Genomic DNA, 20,851 nt, shown 5'->3' on the forward strand with positions numbered 1-20,851 from the left:
GACGTTTAAACCCGTTAATTCATTTGGGGGATTAGGTCTACATACTCGGATATAAGGCAAGTTCAACAGGCTATACATGGGAATAAGTAGATGCAGTTAGAAGTTTACTTTTGTCAGCTGCGTGTCTGGCTACTGATCTCTTCCTTAAAGTACTGAGTAGCCTACTACATGGAAGACTATTCATAGACAGCCTTGCCAAAAATAAATCACCTTTGGGTATTTACAGTAGGTGTGTTACTCACTGTGAGTTTGACTGTGTGAATGTGTGTGAGTGTGTGAGTGTGTTAGTTTACATACACAACCCACTTTTTTTTGATTAGGGCTAATACAATCATCAATGATTTGTTGACCGACTGTCTGACTTAATCAGCAACCAATAATTCATCATTTGTTTAGCCAATATTATTCTTTGAGCAAAAAATGCAAAATATTCCCTAGTCTGGGACAATGATTGGCCTGAAGTCACATGACCATATATCCAACCCAAATTTGTAGATGCCTGATTGGCTGATACATATCTGGATGTACATGATTGGTTGTCTTTTATATATTTTTTAAATCTTTTTGAATTCTTCTCTGCTTCATACCTATTTAAATGTTGTTTGTTTGTTTCAGATGTTGACATGGTGATTCTGTTGAAGCCCCCAAGCTACAATGCATTGGTCAAACAATACAATTGTTGTAGCCTATATACTACAAGTCTTGCTGGAATTTTGATTTATTTAAATATTCCCTAATTTCCAGCTCCTTAGCTCTGACCATTTGACCATTTGTTTTACATCATTGATGAATACTGAATAACTTTGGTGATGGGGTGGTGGTCAGGCTATTTAAAGATGTCACCTGTAGATCTAGAAATGTGTTATGGGCATTTCTCAAAGCAAAGGAATAGGCTATTTGAGCATCTGAAAAAATAAAGGAAAGATTAGTGTTGAATAATAGAAGATGGAAATTAGGAGTCCTTAGTTACAGCTCTGTTAGCCTACATATATTTTATGATGTGTGTGTGCGTGTGTGTGTGTGTGTGTGTGTGTGTGTGTGTGTGTGTGTGTGTGTACGTGCGTGTGTTCTTCATCATTCAGTATCACTATTGTTGTATTTAGAAATGTTTAAGTGTGGTTGCGTTTCGCATCCTTAACGTTGTTTTTGTAGGTTCGGGGAAGTATGGGTGTTTTCAATTAATCGTAGTCATCCTTCTCAAAACTGTGGTTTTTCTGTCCACAGACAGCCTCTTAAAAAATACTGGAAGCTTGTGTGTGGACAGGTGTAGGTGTCATCAGAGGACACCGCGTGAGTAATAGTCGAAACAAGCACGCTGCAGTAGTGGGATTTTTTATGTATCAAGAACCGGGGGCGGAGTCATTACAGTCACAGTCACAGTCCAGTCATATTTATGGGCGGGTTTCTGTGTCGCGTTCACACCTCGCCGCCGGTGTCCTTATATGGTTCGTGACGTCACGCGCCGGAGGTCCCATTCACATAAAACTGATCGGCCGGAATCCCCTTGGAGGAAATGTAGGCACAGACGCGCACGGGGCTCATCGCTTGCCCGTATCCGCCGTTTAGGAATAATCCAGTTTGATTCTTTAGGCAATAATAACAACAACTTCCAGGTGTCAAAATGAAAGTCTCCAACATGGACTGCCGGCGTCTGAGGAAGATCATCAGGAAAGAGTACGGGAGCTGCCTTATATTGGATTGCCGACCTTATTTCTCATTCACGGACTCCAACATCAAAGGCTCTGTCAATGTCAATCTCAACTCAGTGGTGGTCCGGAGGTCTCGAGGTGGACCGGTACCACTGCAGTTTGTCATCCCAGATGAGAGAGCCCTGCTGAGGCTTCGAGAAGGGAGCATATCGGCGATCATAGTTCTGGATGACCGGACGTCCCACTGGCAAAAACTGAAAAAGGACAGTGTAGCACAAATAGTAATAAACACCCTCTCACATCTTGCGAGCGGGACAAACGTCTGTTTCTTGAAAGGTAAGAACTTTGAGAAATTAAACTGAGAAAGTGAAAGTAATCTAGTTTAAAAAACAGAGACTCCTGGCTTTAATGTGGAATTAATGCAGGGCGGTGTACTTGTACTCTTTACTTCGCTAGTTCTTATTTGAACAAACTTTCATTTTTATTTTAAAGATGGCAAAGATGATGTGAAATTGAACCTTTTTTGTTTCAGTTTGTTTTTTATGGCTGCCCCACAAACTTAAAAGGAAAGTTATACTTAAAAAAACATATCAGGCTCATTATTCTCCATAGAACGCGAAGGTAAATACATAGCCTACTTTTAAATCTATTATGTCTTTTTGAAATAATCCAGACAGCCAGGCCTACTGTGAAACCGAAATCATCTTTCTAAAATTATCCTTCCTTACTGTGTGAGGAGTAGCCTACATTTTTCTCTCACTTATTGGAGAGATAAATGTCCTGCGTGCGTCAATGGAGCGGATGAGTCAGTGAGGCAGAGACGCGGATACATTGGTAGTGCGACGACTTTCATTGATAAAAAAGATAGAAAGACAATTAAATATCCCTTCTTTTACGAATTGTGATAACATGTTGAAGCACATCCATTTCCGTCTGTCACCTTTACATCCTCAGGGAGTTGGCCTAAAAGGATTACCGGTCCGTCTACAGCGGGCTCCTGTAATTAATTACGCGCTTTAATCAGGTTATAAAAGTTATAATCCGGGTCTTAGGTTGTTTCATAAACGCTGCCATTTCACAAGATGCGTGTTTGTGTGTTTAGAGTGGAAGCAGAATTATTCGGAGCTTATTTCTTAGAGTATGTGCTTATGTGTTTCTCCCCCTCTTTTCTCAGGAGGATACGAGAACTTCCACTCTCAATATCCTGAACTTTGCACTGAGGTGAAAACCATCGACCAGAGCGGAACTGAAACCGAGAAAAGAGTCAACAGCCACAGCGAGAAGCTCTTTCACCACAAACCAGATTATGATCAGGTATGGAAACACCCTTACAGTATACATGCCCTCTCCCTCCCACACAGGGCGCACATCCACAGACAGTTTTTATTCTTAAAAAAAAGCAAAGCCCTGCTGACATCAGAGTGACTTATATTTGGCATCAGCCCATCATAACAGTTTCTCAACATACATAGCTGTGATATTCTCTGACCTTCACTGCTCCCCAGACATCTCATATTTGGCTCATAAATGGAGAGGCAACTCAATGCTGCCCAGCTGACATTAGGACACCCCATAGAGAAAAACACTCTTTCATCTATGACCTTTCCTCTATCTCCTCAACTGCCCAAATAGAAAGCATGTGCCTGCGTGCTTCACATCTAAAAGAACACTCTATTGTGTCTGTGGTTGACATATTGTGGGTTATTTCACTTAACTGTTTACATATTTGGAGGGAATCCATCCTTTCAGCTGTAAGAAAGCTGGTGCGTTTTGTCTGCAGATGAACATAATGTTCTAGCTGGCAGGTGCTTGGATGTTATGGCTTGCACTCGGGGAAAAGTGGCATTTTCCCAGCTATGCATTATGCATGGGTTAAGGCAAATACTTTAAGGTTAGGGGTCTAATCTGATGTCTTGCATTATCTACTTGACTCACATTTCTTTTTCCCTTCTCCCCTCTCTCCCCTGTGTCCTCTCTCAGGGTAAACCTGTAGAGATCCTGCCTTTCCTCTACCTCGGTAGTGCCTACCACGCCTCCAGACAGGACTATCTCAGCGACCTTCACATCACGGCCTTGCTCAATGTGTCGCGCAGGGACCAGCAGCCGGCCAAGGGCCACTACGACTACAAGTGGATCCCAGTGGAGGACAGCCACATGGCCGACATCAGCTCTCACTTCCAGGAGGCCATAGAATTTATTGGTGAGTTGAACATTGTGTCTCTCCCTTTATGGGGAACAACTCTTGGTGTATGTAGGATGAATCAGAATTGTTTTTGTTTTGTTATTTTTATAAAGAAGCTGATTCACTTGGCTCAATATACTAAAAATAGTTTGCTCACCCAAACAAGCTAGGGAGGGAAATAAATACACCACCACCAAGTCTTTTCCAGGAATAACATCAACTTCGGTATTTGTATATTTATAGTGCAACATCCCCCCTCTAGAAGTCTCAAAAATATCCAGGCTGAGTTAGGTGATGGAGAGACAGCCACATACATGAGTGTGTTTATTTTTGAAATGCGTCTTCATGCTCAAATAAGCCTCCTTTATCACCGCTTTCTTGCCTGCTGCCAAGAAACTCAGCTGTAATCAGTTTAACTTGATCGCCTGCCTTCAATCCCCCACCAACATATCCAGCCAGTCTGCTTTCATTCAGGATTTGCTCACTTCCCCCCCTTCGACCTCTCTCCCTCCCCTTGTCTTAACTTGAAAAAGACGCTCCCATGCCGTCATCGCCTCCCAGGCCTAATCTCGGTAGCTTATTCTGCAGGGTGTGGCCAGTCAGTGTGACAAGTGAGTGAGCTGTCCGTGTTTAGTAATGGCTGGGTGGAGGAGGTTGGGGGCTGACTGACACACAAACACACACACAGTTGTTTATGACGATTGGGTGGAGGATAAAAGCAAGCTGGCTGACACAGTATGAGAAAGCACAGTTGTTGGTTGCTCGCAGGTGGGAATCATTGATGGGCCTGAGGGCAGCAGGGCAGTGAGTGTGTTCCAGCAGAAGAGAGAGTGTGTGGGAGAGGAGAGAGGTGCTGGATAATAACAGCAGCAACAGCAGCAAAAGATGTACACAATGTGCTTGTGGCTATTTTTAGACAGGCATAACCAAGGACAAAGCTCACCCACAAACAGCTTAGCTGACCAATATTGGGTGGCTGCTGTTGTTGGTATTTTGTATTGTTTGGGGATGCAGCCTACATTTAGGGTGTCTTCGTGTAACCCTGTCTATTACATAAGGCTGTTAATTGTTGCAGGGGAAGGTTTAGTCTACATTTAGGATTGGCCTAAACTATACTAAAAATTCATCAGCCATGCCAGGTGATTATGTAATTATTAAGTAAATGCATTGCACACGAATCCTCACCGTGTCCAAACAAGAATCAATCAGAAGCCTTTCTGACCTGGTAATGATTTACAGTCAGGGAAGAGATAATAAATATTATCGACATCCTGGATGAAAACAGCTGCTGAAGTGTGCTGTGACATCTCCAGCCAATGGAAGCGCAACACTCGAGGATAGTCATTAAGACACCCACTGCTGCTGTCACCCCTTTTTTCAAGCTTTTTCCTCATTGCATCCTTCACTCCAGATGGGATGTTCATGATTCATTCATGTGGTTTATCGAGGACCAGAGCTGTTCCTCCTGCACTGGCTCTGAGAGCTAGATAGAGGTGGCACTCAATGTTTCTATTTAATAGAGAGACACATGTGCAGGTGTCTGCAGTAACTTTGTGGAATAAGCCCTCTGTTGGTTGATCAAATTTACACATGAGACAGACAGAAGAGGAGACACGTAGGTGTTTGCAGTGGCTCCGATGAGCAAAATCTTGAAATATGTCAGGAGCGACCCTAAAAAAGATGACAGATTTTTGTGTAGGCAGAACATACAGATATGTGTGTAGAAGTGCGTCAGCTCTAAATTAGAGCACACATCTCTGCGCCAGTGAATTCTGAAGCAGTACCCAGCACCCCCACAGCAGTGTAGAAGAAAGTCTCACATACAGCTGCACTCAGTGACTCAGACAAGCCTCACAAGTGCCTGTGTGTGCACAACTCAAACTGGTAGAGAATATAATATATAAGTTCCAATGAGGCTGATGGTCATGCTTATCCATATTGTGCTGCTGCCACTGCTGCTGTTGTGAGTGTATGTGTTTCAGAGAGAAACTAAATAGGATGTGTAGACAAGTGTTCGCATTAAATGATTAGCCAGTTCAATCAATGTGACTTTTCATTGTTATTATTCACCATTTAACCCCCAAATTAATAATATTAGACTGTTAAAATTATTAAATTAAATCATTTTTTTTACCAGACTTTGTGCAACAATTCAGATCATACATGCTCATCACAGATAATTAACATTGGTTTGTGTCCTTCTTCTCTTCTTTCCAGATCACGTGAAGCAATCAGGGGGAAAGGTCCTTGTCCACTGTGAAGCAGGCATCTCACGCTCCCCTACCATCTGCATGGCGTACATCATGAGGACCCAGCAGCTGAGACTGGATGCTGCCTTCGACATCATCAAGCAGCGCCGGGCAGTCATCTCACCCAACTTTAGTTTCATGGGTCAGCTGCTGCAGTTTGAGTCAGAGGTCCTCTCCACAGCCCCACTGTATGCTGCCACACCAGAACCAGCCACGCCCTGCGCCCCAGAATCTGCCTCCTTCTTTGCCAACGACTTCACCACCACCTTCAACACCAAAAACTTTGAGCCATCCGTGTTCACCCTCCCTACCTCTTGCCTGCAGTCCCCGGTCCACCACCAGTTCAAACTGAGCCCAATAACTGCACTGCCTTAAAATGAACTGTGACTGCTTGTAGTCTTACTTGAAAAAAATAAAAAATAAAAAATAGTGCTGTCTGTGTGCCTGGTGTTGAAACCAGCAGAGCCGATAGACTGGAGATCAGCAACAGAAGAGTTGTAGTATTCATTTCATGAGACTTTCAGATCAGTGAAATCCATGGGCCTCACATTGATGCTGTTTTCCTGTCGTCTGAACTGCAGTGATGAAACAACATAGCACAGTGATAAACTGCAATATACATGCCTTAGGTTGATATTGTGATTTATTTGCCTATTCACAAATACAGTCAGGCATTTAAACCTAATTTATTTGAAAATTACAGTCTGTCTGATTTTTTCAATAATGTGGATGTTAATATGTGTTTAATAAATGTTTTCACCTCCAAAGCAATGTTATGATCATTGACTCATGTGCATGGTATAAATGATGCATGTATTAGAGTAGGTCTATATATTTTTGCAGGACAGGACAACATAAAGAGGAGGCAACGGTGACACCTGCAGTGATTTAGAGTTGGCCTTTGGGAGGAGATTTAGATTATTTGCTCATATTTATAGTTATAGCCTCTTGGTCATTTTATAGGTTATCTAGGTCATCAAGTTATTGTGACCCAGTATAACTATTAATAGGCTACGTTTTATGTAGCCTATGTATGTGTGCATGGGTATGTATGTATCTATATGTGTATATATTTTATTCTATCTACTCCTTTTATTTAAGTATGAGATGTGTGTGTGAGTGATGACCGAGGATGGATTGTCATCATAATACTACTACTACTACAAATAATAATATCCTCATTATTATTGTTATTATTATTATTATTATTATTATTAGTTTTGCCAAGCAGCAGCTTTAATTCAATAAGTTTAGTTTATACTATAGACTTCATACTTTTTTCTTTATTGACAACACATGGATGAATATAAAGATAAGTGTATACAACATTATTACACAAATATACAATCATAAACACGCCAGGAGGTTTAAGGGTGACACTAAGATAAAGAAAGAAGAAAGGGAATACTTATTCAATTAATATTTTGTAAAGCTTACGTTTTAGCTTTTTTATTTTTATAATCATATATAGAAGAGATGTAGCCTATTGTTTAACATACGCACACCGTTCCAGAAAAGCTGGTTTCTTGCCTGAAAATTTAGATTCGTGTATGTGAAATCTGGATAAAATAATTAACAAATGAATCTATAGACTTCATACTTCTGTCAACACAACGTAACGCTATTGACGCTCTTTTCGGGATTTGGCGCCCAGAGGATAGACAGCTGGGCTGTACCAACTGTAAAAATAGGGAGGCATTAAAAAAATAAACGTGCCAAACCTGTTGTTTACAACAAAACGCAGTTACAGAAAATGCAGCATACTGCTCTTAAAGACACTGTATAGTTCAATTATCAAATGCAATCTAATTTACATTAAAATCATACACTATCTAGTATAAGCTTATTGCTACCACCCGGTTTTTAGATCATGGTATAATCCATTACATCCCGCCCCCGCCGCCATTTTCCATGTTATTCTGTGTTTTGCCGCACAGTGTTTCACCGATTTTTAATGCAAATATTTCGGGTTTTTTTCTTATAAATTCGGGTCATTAACTTCCCGACTTCTCCGGTTTAGTGGAGGGGAAGTTTATCTCCAAATTCAGCCAAGGAGACGGCCTACTTAGACAGCCATGTACATCAAACAGGTAAGCGAGGAACACTACAGTTACTTACAGTCTGGCCTAATGAGGCTAGCTTAACGTTATAATTGTGTTCATAATACAGCGTTTCAACACGAATTATAGCTCTAAATTAGTCGCAAAGTTAAGCAGGATCACACCATATTTAGATATTTAGCCTATAAACGCTACCTAGATTAATATTGCATTGAATTGCCCGCCCCCTTTTAGGAAGCTAGGCTAAGGCTACAAGCTAACGTGAGGCTAACGTTACTTGATTTAGTCGCGTCTGTGTCAACATTGCACCGGCATCATGCAGTCAACTTGCTTTCTCGTATTTAAAGATATAATCTGGCGTTATTGTGGTGGTTTAACCAGTGTTTTATGTGTATGAGGGGATCACCAAACGATGAGCGTCAGCCAAGGCCCTGTGTCTGTGTGTAGTGGTGTTTAGTAGTAGTAATCCATAACTCATCTGAGGTTATGATGGTGTTATGGGCTGTGTATTCACGTTGGTCTCCGGGGTCCTGTGCAGGTCATCATCCAGGGGTTCAGAAGTTATAGGGACCAAACTGTGGTGGACCCGTTCAGTCCAAAGCACAATGTCATTGGTGAGTATCAACTTTTCCGCACATGCTCATTGCTTATGGTGTAGTTGCGGTTTTACTGTACCAGGAGTACGATCCACTTCCTTTGGTCCTGCTCTGTACTGTTTCCACGTTTATAATAACTATCTAACTTTCTTTATGTAGCACCTTTCATCCATTAAATCAAAGTACGTTACATTTTAAGCGATAAAACAAGTTAAAAACAAACATTAAAACAAGTAAGAAAATAAAGAAAAATACAGATTAACTAAAAGTTCTGTGGTAAAGGTATGTTTTAAACTCTTAAAGAATAAAGTTTTTTCAGCATTATGATTGACCAGTTTCTTACTTGAGTGTGTGTGCCTGGACAACTAATTTTCAACTTTATATTGTTTTTTTTCTTCCTGTTTTCATTATTGATATTATTTTGTGTGTGTGTGTGTGTGTGCTTGATTTGGTGTTTGATTTTAATTATATTTCAGCCAAGCATGTTAACTTACACAAGGAATTTGACTCTAGCAGTGTACTTACACAAATAGCAACACCACAATCTTCAGAAATATAAGGTATGATGATGTACATGTGAAACAGTCACAGTGTAAACAAATAGTGCAAAGAGGAGAAAAATACTAGCAGTGCTGAGTGAAACATTAAATGGTCATCATGTTGGTCAATTGGTTTTATGCTGATGTTAAGCACCTTGAACTGCCATTGTATATGAAAAATGCTATACAAATTAAATGAACGTGGCTATATAAGTATATAGCATTCATGTGCTTGGGGTGTACTTCGAATAAAGGCACAAACATAAGCTGAAAGTGAGCCAAAATTTGATGTGGGTGGCTGTGAACATGCTGTGTGTCGTCATGCCCTCATTTTGTTTTCCCTCCCCCCTTACAGTTGGAAGAAACGGGTCAGGAAAAAGTAACTTTTTCTATGGTAAGTGGGCCTCAATGACAACAATCAAACATGGTCCCCTCTTGTAAAGCCCATTGTCTAAAATGATGGCTCCTTTCTGTTTCCTTAGCCATTCAGTTTGTGCTCAGTGATGAGTTCAGCCACCTTCGACCTGAGCAGCGCCTGGCCTTGCTCCATGTAAGTACTGGCAAATGATACACACACAACAGGTTCAGCCACTTTTTTGAAAATAAAATGAACTTTTCACTTATGTAACCTGTGTAACTGTCTAATCACAGCTGGATTACAACAGGCATAAGAACATTAGTTACTGTATCTGTTATTAGCATGTAACATGTAAAGTTAGTTTTATAGGAGACTGAAAAACATAGATAAATACATTATAACATACACTCCATGTTCAGTTGTTGTCTCAATGTATACATGAATTTTCCTCCCCTGTCACTGTAGGAGGGAACTGGTCCTCGTGTCATTTCGGCTTTTGTGGAGATTATATTTGACAACTCTGACAACCGGCTGCCGGTAGGAATGAGACAATTTTCATTCTGATCCTATTACTGTAATGTCTGACAAAAGGATTGATTTCCCCCTCCTACTGCAGTGCTGTTGAAACCTTTCAATAAGCCTGCCAAATAATACTCTGTCTCCTGTGTTAGCAGGAGGCCTACCTGTCTGTCTATGTAATAAATACTTTGTTGTTTTAAATTTTGCTGCCATCATAAATTCAGGCTTGAAGTGCACTTGTGTATTTGTCACGCCATCTGGACTGTAATCTAAAAAGTGCATAGTGTCATCTGTCCAATATAATTTTACACCGCTGTTGCCTGGTCTGTGTACAACACCTACCAATGCCAAATTAACAGCATTATAATAAGTGACCTTAACACCTAACACACCCACCAAAGGCATAGCCCATTTTACAACTGCATTTATACCAAGGCACTCAAAATATTACACAACATCATAATCAATATATGTTGCAAACTATCTGATATTAATATTACCTTTAGAACTGCTTCTATGAGCGCCCTTAGCCTAGGCTACCTGTGGACACAGAACTGCATTACTGTTATATTCATGTTGAAGTGTCACCGTAAATTGCTGACCGTGGTTGTGACCCCTGAATATAGTCGAGACTGCTTCGGTAAACACTGTGCTTATTGTTTTGACAGACAGGATGTTTTTACTACTCTAGAAATACAAAGATTGGTTTTAACTGGGTGTGAACCGGGTGACTAATACTATGACATAACCAGTTAATTCTGCTGCAGTGTGATTCTCTTCCTGACCAGTCATAAATGTCTCACCCTCCAGATTGATAAAGAAGAAGTCTCCCTTCGTCGTGTCATCGGTGCAAAGAAGGACCAGTACTTCTTAGACAAGAAGATGGTGACGTAAGTATTGCTGTGGACAGACTGTCTGTGCCCCTGTAATCACAGGAAGTAACAACTCTGTGAATCCATGTAATCACTTGTTTGATGGAGTCTGTGATTGTTGCAGTAAGAATGATGTCATGAACCTTCTGGAGAGTGCCGGCTTCTCCCGCAGTAACCCCTACTACATTGTCAAGCAAGGAAAGGTGAGAGAGGAGTGGTTGCATAACCTCATACTTGTTTAACCCATTTTTTTGGGGTTTGTTCTTCGTAATATGTAAGCAGGGCTTAAAGCCAGAGTGCTGGATGGATGTCTTGTCTAGTTGGGTGTTTTTTTTTGTATTTTTCATGTTAAAATCTATCTATCTATCAACTGATAGAGGGACTGTAATTTATTTGTTAAATCATAAATTAACATCCACTAAATGTAAAGTGTATTGTGTCAAGTACGGAACATGAACAGTATCGTATTCTGTCTCACTCGTTATTTCAATGGTTCATGCAGATCAACCAAATGGCTACGGCACCCGACTCACAGCGTCTGAAGCTGCTGAGAGAGGTGGCAGGGACACGGGTGTATGATGAGCGCAAAGAGGAGAGTATTTCACTCATGAAGGAAACAGGTATGAGCTTCTTAATGTTATTGTGTTGAGTACCTTCATGCATGTGAGACTGCATTACAAGATGCTTTCTTTACTTGATTTTGAGAAATCCAAGTGTTCTTGAAAAGGTTTCATATTGTCCATCTATATTCACTTAGTACATTTCATGAGCCATAGGCTTCATAAGAACAGTCTAAATAATAGGCTTTACACGATCAGGATCTTTGGGGCCGATCACCGATTAGTGAGTTTAAATAAACCGATATCCGATCACGTCTTCTTTGTGACCGCTGCGTTTCTTAAACTCGGCATGCTCCTCCTTGTGTTCCCTATCCAGGTAAATTTGTGGTGTTGAAACATTTTGCAGGTGCTTCTGCACGAGGTACTTTAGTGTTGCACAGATTGCAAATAGCTTGTGTTTTATCTGTCTGCCCATACCACCCACGTGTTTGTTTGAATCCGACAGCTAATGATTCAAGATTCAAAAAACTTTATTGTCCGTCACATCGTGACAGGGCTCAAAACTAGTTGTCGGATTCAAACAAACATGACGGTGGTGTGGAACTTTTTCGGAGTAAATGAGACCGACAAAACACAAGTAAGTCACAAGTGTCATGTTGCAAAAAGTTTCAAAATGATGACATTGATCGGACCGGTGAATTAAGACATTACAGCCGACCTCACAAATTGCATGAAATGCGAAATATCAGTCGATCCGATATAGCCGATCAGATAGGCGTAAAGCCTACTAAATAATACACACTATACTGCACAGTAACAAAAGGTTGTTCATTTGGAAAATAATGCTGGAAATACATCTGTGTCCATTGAGGAACAGTAATCTAAAACAAGTCTTAATGGTGGATTCATTATACATGATAGTGAAAAACTTACAATTCCAGTACTAGCAAACAGAATTAGCCACTAAACCATCACTTGTTTGCATTACAAAAACAACAACTTGTGTGTCTATCGCAGAGGGGAAGAGGGAGAAGATCAATGAGCTGTTGAAATACATTGAAGAGCGTCTGCACACCCTGGAGGATGAGAAGGAGGAGTTGGCTCAGTACCAGAAGTGGGACAAGATGAGAAGAGCCCTGGAGTACACCATCTACAATCAGGAGCTGAACGAAACCCGTGCCAAGCTGGATGAGGTAAGAGAGTCCCACAAAGATCTGAACTGTGTATGACCCAATTTATGCATATAGCATTTCACAAGTGATCTGTGAGCTTGTCAAATCAGAAACTCCAGGAGAGAGGGATGTCATATGCAAAAAGATTGATTGACAAACACAAAGTTGATCAACCAAGAAGATGACAGTTACAATTGAAAGTGTGGGTGTAGACCCAGTACGAATTATTCAGGCAGCACCCAGGCAACCAAGTCAAAACATCATTATGAGATTGTTTACTTTAGCACTGTCTCTATGGCAGCAATCATGAAGCCAGGTTGGCTCAACTGGAAGCCAACAATCCATGTGCATTACACATGGCACATATATGAAAATGTGAGACACTTAGGCATTTCAAAATTTGTTAGAATAAAGGAGTCTGCCTTGTTTTGGTAGATGCTTGAATGCAACAATCTACCAATCACTGTGGCCTGTCCACTAAGCATTTAAGTGGTACTTCAGTCATGTACAGCTTCAAAACTGAGCGTTTTGTTTTGTGTTTTTTTTCTAGCTGTCCTCCAAGAGAGAGACCTGTGGAGACAAATCCAGACAGCTGCGCGATGCTCAGCAAGATGCCCGAGACAAAGTAGAGGTAAAGTAATCCATCATGGATGTAAACCTGTGATTAGTGGTGGATGAAAATGAACATTCAACAAAAATACATGATCCTTTTAACAAGTTGCTATAATATACACTGAAATACGGTAAAAAAATATGGTAAAATGTTGCATTTATGCTGTAGAATTTTGTACTTTTTAAAAATATGATTATTCTTTCTTATATCTCACACTGAGAGATTATAATGTACTCACTACACAAGCATAATTTGTGAATCACAAAATGTCAGGCAGGATATAACAGAAATAGAATACAAAACTACTTGAGTGATATTAACTTTATGTGTCATCATGATCTTCAATATTTTTTGTAGTGAGCGTAGAAAATGAATACCATTAAAACATTTTTAGACTGCTGATGTTCCCAACCGCTCTGACATTTCGTGTATTTTAATGTAAATAAATGGATAGTCATTTATTTACTGACGTGGAAGTAAACTCTTAAAGTTTGAATTCAATCTCATGGCCTGTTTCTTCCTTTTGGCTCTCATTCTATAGGAGACGGAGCGTGTTGTGCGGGAGCTGAAGTCCAAGATCTCCGCCATGAAGGAGGAGAGAGAGCAGTTGTCAGCTGAGCGCCAGGAGCAGATCAAGCAGAGGACCAAGCTCGAGTTGAAGGCCAAGGACCTGCAGGATGAGCTGGCAGGCAACAGCGAACAGAGGGTACGGAAGCCTCCCATCTGCGTCACTCTGCACACGTGATACTGCACCAACAACATTCCCCCTTCCCCTACAGCACTGCATGTAGAGTGATGATAGTCTTTTTGTCTTTGCACCCACTCCGCTCATACATGTTTAAAAGATTGGTAAATGTCCACAATCATTCACTTTTCATGCATCTCTGCAAGAATAGTATGTGGTAGTCTTCATGGCCTCTCATTGGTTGGTGAATTTTTTTTTCAGTGTTATGGTTTTTGTAGTAAAATAAATAAAAGAAAACAAATTACCAGAGCTCGAAGGGAACAAAGTGAACAAAATCAGGCATATTCAGTTTACATAAATATAAAAACACAGAATGTCAGGAAAATTCAAAAATTGTTGACAGCAAATGTTTATTTTTGAATGAATGACTCAAATTAATTTACAAAAGCATCACTAATTTTCTCTTGATTGTCTCAGTAGATTCACTGACTAAACAAAAAGCACAGATCCTAATGTCTCCTCTCCCCTTAAAAACAAGAAATATGGCCAAATGTAGTTAACAGTTTTGGTGCTGAATTTTTAAGTAAAACTATTTTCTGCTCCAGTACTGGGATGACAAACCAAAATAGAGGCAGCACCAGCCTGCATATCGGACTCTTGCCAGCAGTCCCACTATACATCACTCCTGGCATGAATTGGTGTGTATAGAGCTGGCATGGCTCACGGTCCTTATGGCCTCATGTTCAGTGTGTGTTTGTGTGCACGTGTGAGTATGAACAATCATACAGAACAGCTTTATTGGCTCAGTCTGTCTGAGGACCATGATGGGTCCCAGGCAGCATGCTGGCTGGTGGTTGGATTAAGCCCACCTGGCTAAAACTGGCACAGCATCAGCCAAAAGTTGTTGGAGCAAAATGAAAAGCAAGGGAAACAGAAGTGCGTCATTATCTGCTGATGGTACTGATTTTGATCAGATTTGAGGCGGCCTTGACTGACAAAATGTCTGCTCACTGCCAGTGGTCAGTGGGTGGCTCTGCAGTTGGTGATCCCTGTTGGTGTCTGTAATGATGCACCTCACTAATGAAGTTCAATTGAAGGATTAAAAATTAATTTTCAAAATCTTTATACAAAGGAGGCATGCATTTTTCATAATAGGTCACTCTACACAGGGAAATGTTTCTTCATTTTTAGGCATGGGGGAAAAAATCTGTTCACATGAGAAGTTTGAGTTTTATCGCCTCATCAATTCAATGTTCAGAATTGATTTTCTAAATGGTTGGTTAATAACATGATACTGATGGAATGAAAAGGGAGAACTCAACTGTTTACATTTCACTGTCAATTAGAGTAAGATAAGATAGCATGAGCAAATGTAGCGTATAGATATGGGTATATAGGTAATACCATACTGAGGTGATTAGAGCAGCCTATATCTTTGGATCGTGAGTTTTGTATCAAAGTCTTTTTAGCAGTTGTCCTCCTTAGTACCTTCAGTCTTGACTTGACCTAATTTATTTGATCTTTAATCTTTACTTTCTGTTTTTCTTTTCTTACCATCATTATCTCTTCTACATTTGGGAGCTGTTGTAAAGTTGCCTGTTTTTTGCTCTTACAGAAACGCCTGCTGAAGGAGCGCCAGAAGCTGCTGGAGAAAATTGAGGAAAAGCAGAAGGAGCTACAAGAGACGGAGCCCAAATTCAACATGGTGAAGGAAAAAGAGGAGCGGGGCATCTCCAGGTAGGGATGACTCACTCACAGCTATGGTACCCCGAGCAGCTAGTGACCAGCCTTAACTTGATGAGTCAGTCATTACATTATGAATACATTCTGATAGTGAGAGATCAAGAGGTGCATATTCATGGATTATTTTGAAGCACTTTGGTGCAGGTGTGCTACAAATATTTTTGAATCCTGAATTGCAGACAGGGGACCCTGAGTTCCTTTGAGGCACACAGATGCATCAAAATTATGAAAATATAACTGTTGGCTGACAAGATCAACTTCTAATTTATCAGGAAATGAATATGAAAAAAATGACCCATTGATGTGGCTTTCTGTGTGAACTTGTGGTTTAGTTTACAAAGTCTTAACTCCTTCTGTGGTACCATCTCCTTCCAGACTGGCTCAGGCTACACAGGAGAGGACAGACCTGTACGCCAAGCAGGGTCGCGGCAGTCAGTTCACCTCCAAAGAAGAGAGGGACAAGTGGATCAAGAAGGAGCTGAAGTCTCTGGACCAAGCCATCAATGATAAAAAGAGGCAGATCGCAGCCATCCACAAAGACCTGGAAGACACTGAGACCAACAAGGAGAAGAACCTGGAGCAGTACAATGTAGGAGGAGGAACCGATACCACAGCACTTTTTCTCCATTGTGCAGTTTATATTTCGATTATTTGCTAGTTGCTGGTTTTAATACTAATTTTTAAGACCAGTTTCAAAGGAAGTTACAGTTTAAGAATGGTACTTTTTATAGCTATAACTTTCATTGATTTCACTGCTGTTTGTAAGTGTTATTCTCTTCTCTTTTCCCCTCCAAAATTACATCCAGTTGTTGTGGATCATAAAAACTGCTTTGTTGCTGTAAAAGGTTTTTGCTGGTTTAATCTAACCCGTGAGTGTGTCTGACCCATTTTCAACTTGTCTCTTTAGAAACTCGATCAAGATCTAAATGAGGTCAAGACCCGTGTTGAGGAGCTGGACAAAAAGTATTATGAGGTGAAGAACAGGAAAGATGAACTGCAGAGCGAAAGAAAGTAAGACTCTTATCTTTGCCTCTAACCTCCTATTTCACATCACATCTTTATTATTTACTATATTTTTTTAAGTAACTCCACATACTATAGTGTCACTTGATTTATATGTATTCTCACGACTCATGCCGGTATCTTGTATTAAGCTGAAAGGTTGAGTTTGTTATTATGCTGTGTTTGCCTGGCAACCTTTATTGACATACTGCTGTATCGTCTGCTGTGAATGTCAGTGGGCCTTCTATGTCCACTTACACAACAAGGTGTATTTATATAATGCAGAGGAGGAGGATGCCTCAGGCTTCTGCTGCCAGACACTTTTTGCTTTTATAACATCTACTAGTCTGGATGAATTCTGGAGCAAGTTCATAATGAAATGAGAGTCAAGAGAGAGGCTTCCCTGCTTCTTGAAAACATGACATATATGGAGCATTTCCATTCAGCTCTTTCCAAGTATAATTTTAAGTTACATACTCAAGGCACTTATTTTTAAGATTGAAACAAGAGGTTGTAATCTTTTTCTTTAAAAAAAAAAACCCAAACTGAATTCCTCTAAATTCAATAAAAAACACTGATTATCATTCAATAAAACGGAATGAAATTATTTTTATGAATAAGTTAACACGCTTGTCTGCACCCTCCTCTGTCATCCATTGTTTGGGTGTAGTGGGTGAAAAAGCAGCGTGGAGACAGCTTTAATAGATGGAACACAACATGTAGATGCCACATGCTGTTGGTAATGTATGATCTAAAATTAGGACAATTTCCTAATTGAAACAAGAGGGGAACTGTTTCAATTATTTGAATCTGAATATTTAATAAGAATTTATGAGAAAAGTATTTATGAGGATAAAAGCTGTCTCAATATTGGTTAAAAACTAAAAAGACTTCAAAAGATGTGCAAATTCAATTTAAAACCAACCTGAGATTTTCATAGTTTTCTTTTTTGTTTGTGTTTATTCATTCATTATTTACATTATGTTATTACAGTTCCCCTCTATCTGTCAGAATTTTCTTTTTTAAAATCACTGACTGACTCCTGTCATCAGTATCATGGCTGCAATTGACTTTTTGTATTTCTGGTGACATAAGTGTAACAGTGTGTGACTGTCCATGTCTGTCCAGCTACCTGTGGCGTGAGGAGAACGCAGAACAGCAGGCCCTGGCAGCCAAACGAGAGGACCTGGAAAAGAAACAGCAGCTCCTTCGAGCGGCCACCGGCAAGGTCTGTGTCTCTGTGCATGATTGCATAATTATTGACTTGTATAACAGAACTACGGGATACCTAACACTTCCGTCTGGACACAAGTGCTGCACTTGTCTTTATGCACAGACATGTAAATGATGATGGTTGAAAGCTGTGATAAATTACTGGTATCTCGTTAATCCTTTTATTAGCTTGCTAACATAATACACACTCTCCACCCTTTTTTCTGGATGGCACTCAGAAGCAGAGATTGCCTGTCATGCCACATGTCTATAAAACCTTCACACATGCACTTAACTTGTTGAAGTACTAATGGAGGGGAAATGGGCAAGTGAAGATAAATTAAACTCCCAAGTGAAAAAGTGCCTCACTCTCTCTGAGCCCACCTGAATACTGTGAAAGACTCACTTTGTGACTCAGCCTGTTGTTAGGATAGGTATATCAAATGGAATCATTCATCTGCCTCGCTACTGGCACCTTATCATAGCTGGCTAAATTTACATATGACTCACTCCTCACTGACCCATCCAGTCACTGCCAGTCGTTTCTTCTGTGCAGATGCATCAATCAAATATCACTTCTGAATAATTTCTGCTGAGATGAAAGGATGCTGTCTGTGGTTTCATGGACAAATGTCCTGCATTTATTTTTCTTTCATTGGTCCCGTCTGACTCATCCTGTCTCCAGCCTTTGATGGACTGTCTGTCCTATTTCATATTTTAAATTAATTGTGCACAGTGTATAGTGTTGCACAATATTGACAAAATAAAGACATCTTTGCATTTGTCTATACACTTAATGGAAAAACATTTTCCTGCTCTTACAGCAGTGCCCTGCTTGAGAGGAAGTCATGTCTGTTTTTGTGAGAGAAAAAATCTGAATAACATTATTAAACAGTTATAATAGTTGATAAAGTGCTTTTAGTGCATTTTTTAGATTTACACAGTTGTAATTTCATTTAAAAGTGATATATCAAAGATGTATCAGAATATATACTTATACTTATAGAATATATACATGTCAGTTATTTTCCAATCCTAATTAAATAAGAGCAATAATAGGTGCTTTTTACTTTATAAATAAAGTGCTCAATATTCGTCCTCTTCCTCCAGGCCATTCTGAATGGTATCGACAGCATCAACAAAGTCCTTGAGCATTTCCGTAGGAAGGGCATCAACCAGCATGTCATCAATGGTTATCACGGCATCGTCATGAATAACTTTGAGTGCGAGCCCGCCTTTTACACCTGCGTGGAGGTGACTGCTGGTACCAGGTCAGGTTTTTTTCCATTGTTTTCAATAACTTACAAACATTTGTGGCAGGTGTGAACACTTTGCACCAAAAGTAGAAAAAACAACAGTGGCTTTTACCTTCACTGCTCACATGCTACACGCTCACACATAGGTGACCTGTTTCAACCTTCATTTAAATGGAGGCATTAGAAGCAATAAAAAAACATGTAAAGCAATAAAAGTGCACAAACAGTATCAACAGATTATACAACACTGTGTTAAACCCATCCATTCTTTATTTTTCAGACTCTTTTACCACATTGTGGAGACTGATGAAGTCAGCACCAAAATACTAATGGAGTTCAATAAAATGAACCTTCCTGGAGAAGTCACATTCCTCCCTCTCACCAAGCTAGACGTCAGGGACACCGCCTACCCTGAGACCAATGTAAGGACTTTGTGTACATAATGTATTTTGCATAGTTCAAAAGGTACAAAAATTCTCTGCATTTACTAATTGACAGGTGCTTTCTTACATCAAGCCTTTGATGCAACATTCAGATGAATTACAACAACGCAAACCTTTCCTCATCACAACTACAGCTACTTTTTGCTTTTATGTTCATTCCAACCTGTTTTCACCCCCCCAGGACGCCATTCCCATGATCAGCAAGTTGCGCTACAGCACCAACTTCGACAAAGCCTTCAAGCATGTGTTTGGGAAGACCCTGATTTGTCGTAGCATGGAGGTTTCCACCCAGCTGGCCAGAGCTTTCACCATGGACTGTATAACCTTGGAGGGTATGCTCACCTGAAATACACACTATAGTATATATACAACTGCCAATAAATGATTAAATATTAGGGGTGTCACAATTCTCCAAAGCCTCGATTCTAATTTAATTCGATTTTAAGGTCACGATTCGATTCGATTCTCAAGCCTTTTTTTGGGTCCTTTTAGCACAGATGCCATTTCTAGACTAATGAGTGATATAATCTCCGTCAGTTGTTTGCTATGTACCACACTAAGGCCTTACTGTCAAAATTAAATAATTTATTAGCAATATAATGGAACCAACACTTGTTTCAGTAGTCAATTGTAAACTTACTGTAAACAAAAGAATCATCTAGTGGCCATTTTGTAACTGCAGTGTGCACTCTTCATATTAGATGATATTCAAGTTCATAATAAAACGAAAACTAAATTAAAGCAGTGATGTCCATAGCCATCCCTGAACAATTAAGTGTGTTAACTGTCCTAACAGTGTTCTAACTGTATCCTAACAGTAGCATCTCTGGTGCTACAAATACCCCTATAGCGCTAGTTATTGCTTTAGTGCAGACATCCCAACTCTCCCACATACCCGCAAATTATATACAATCTCCCGGAACACGTGTGTGTTTTTTTCCCTCTTGACCCGCCTGTAGGACGTGACTTTGGGGGTGTGGCTACATCCTCAATTCCTCCTTTGATTTCAAAGGTCTAGACCGTGACATAATTTCGATCTATATTCGATTTACAATCGAGATCGTGACACCCCTAATAAATATAATGAGCAGCAGAGGAGAGGAGTTCCAGTCCTTGTCACAGAACAATGAGCAGAGTTAAT

At 40.1% G+C, this 20,851-nt stretch overlaps 2 protein-coding genes across 2 annotated transcripts in view; both read left to right on the forward strand.

Annotated features, from left to right (window-relative positions):
* The first annotated feature begins 1,526 nt into the window (after window positions 1-1,526).
* On the forward strand, window positions 1,527-6,834 carry dusp5 (dual specificity phosphatase 5). The gene is made up of 4 exons (XM_053330741.1): window positions 1,527-1,985; window positions 2,824-2,963; window positions 3,630-3,849; window positions 6,049-6,834. Exons 1-4 carry the CDS (start codon window positions 1,622-1,624, stop codon window positions 6,453-6,455), a joined length of 1,131 nt encoding a protein of 376 aa, XP_053186716.1. The 5' UTR covers window positions 1,527-1,621; the 3' UTR covers window positions 6,456-6,834.
* Window positions 6,835-7,990: 1,156 nt separating this feature from the next.
* Window positions 7,991-20,851, forward strand: part of smc3 (structural maintenance of chromosomes 3) — a 30,652-nt gene continuing 17,791 nt past the window's right edge. Inside the window, exons 1-18 of the mRNA XM_053330655.1 lie at window positions 7,991-8,170; window positions 8,679-8,754; window positions 9,631-9,669; window positions 9,758-9,825; window positions 10,099-10,170; window positions 10,963-11,042; window positions 11,149-11,227; window positions 11,527-11,644; window positions 12,602-12,777; window positions 13,307-13,387; window positions 13,911-14,075; window positions 15,670-15,791; window positions 16,173-16,386; window positions 16,705-16,808; window positions 17,928-18,027; window positions 19,122-19,282; window positions 19,548-19,689; window positions 19,892-20,042. Of these exons, the coding sequence (XP_053186630.1) occupies window positions 8,156-8,170; window positions 8,679-8,754; window positions 9,631-9,669; window positions 9,758-9,825; window positions 10,099-10,170; window positions 10,963-11,042; window positions 11,149-11,227; window positions 11,527-11,644; window positions 12,602-12,777; window positions 13,307-13,387; window positions 13,911-14,075; window positions 15,670-15,791; window positions 16,173-16,386; window positions 16,705-16,808; window positions 17,928-18,027; window positions 19,122-19,282; window positions 19,548-19,689; window positions 19,892-20,042 (1,963 nt within the window). The 5' untranslated portion in view covers window positions 7,991-8,155. The remainder of the gene's footprint in view (window positions 8,171-8,678; window positions 8,755-9,630; window positions 9,670-9,757; window positions 9,826-10,098; window positions 10,171-10,962; window positions 11,043-11,148; window positions 11,228-11,526; window positions 11,645-12,601; window positions 12,778-13,306; window positions 13,388-13,910; window positions 14,076-15,669; window positions 15,792-16,172; window positions 16,387-16,704; window positions 16,809-17,927; window positions 18,028-19,121; window positions 19,283-19,547; window positions 19,690-19,891; window positions 20,043-20,851) is intronic.

Source organism: Scomber japonicus, chromosome 2 (genome assembly GCF_027409825.1).
Source record: "Scomber japonicus isolate fScoJap1 chromosome 2, fScoJap1.pri, whole genome shotgun sequence".
NCBI lineage: Eukaryota > Metazoa > Chordata > Actinopteri > Scombriformes > Scombridae > Scomber > Scomber japonicus.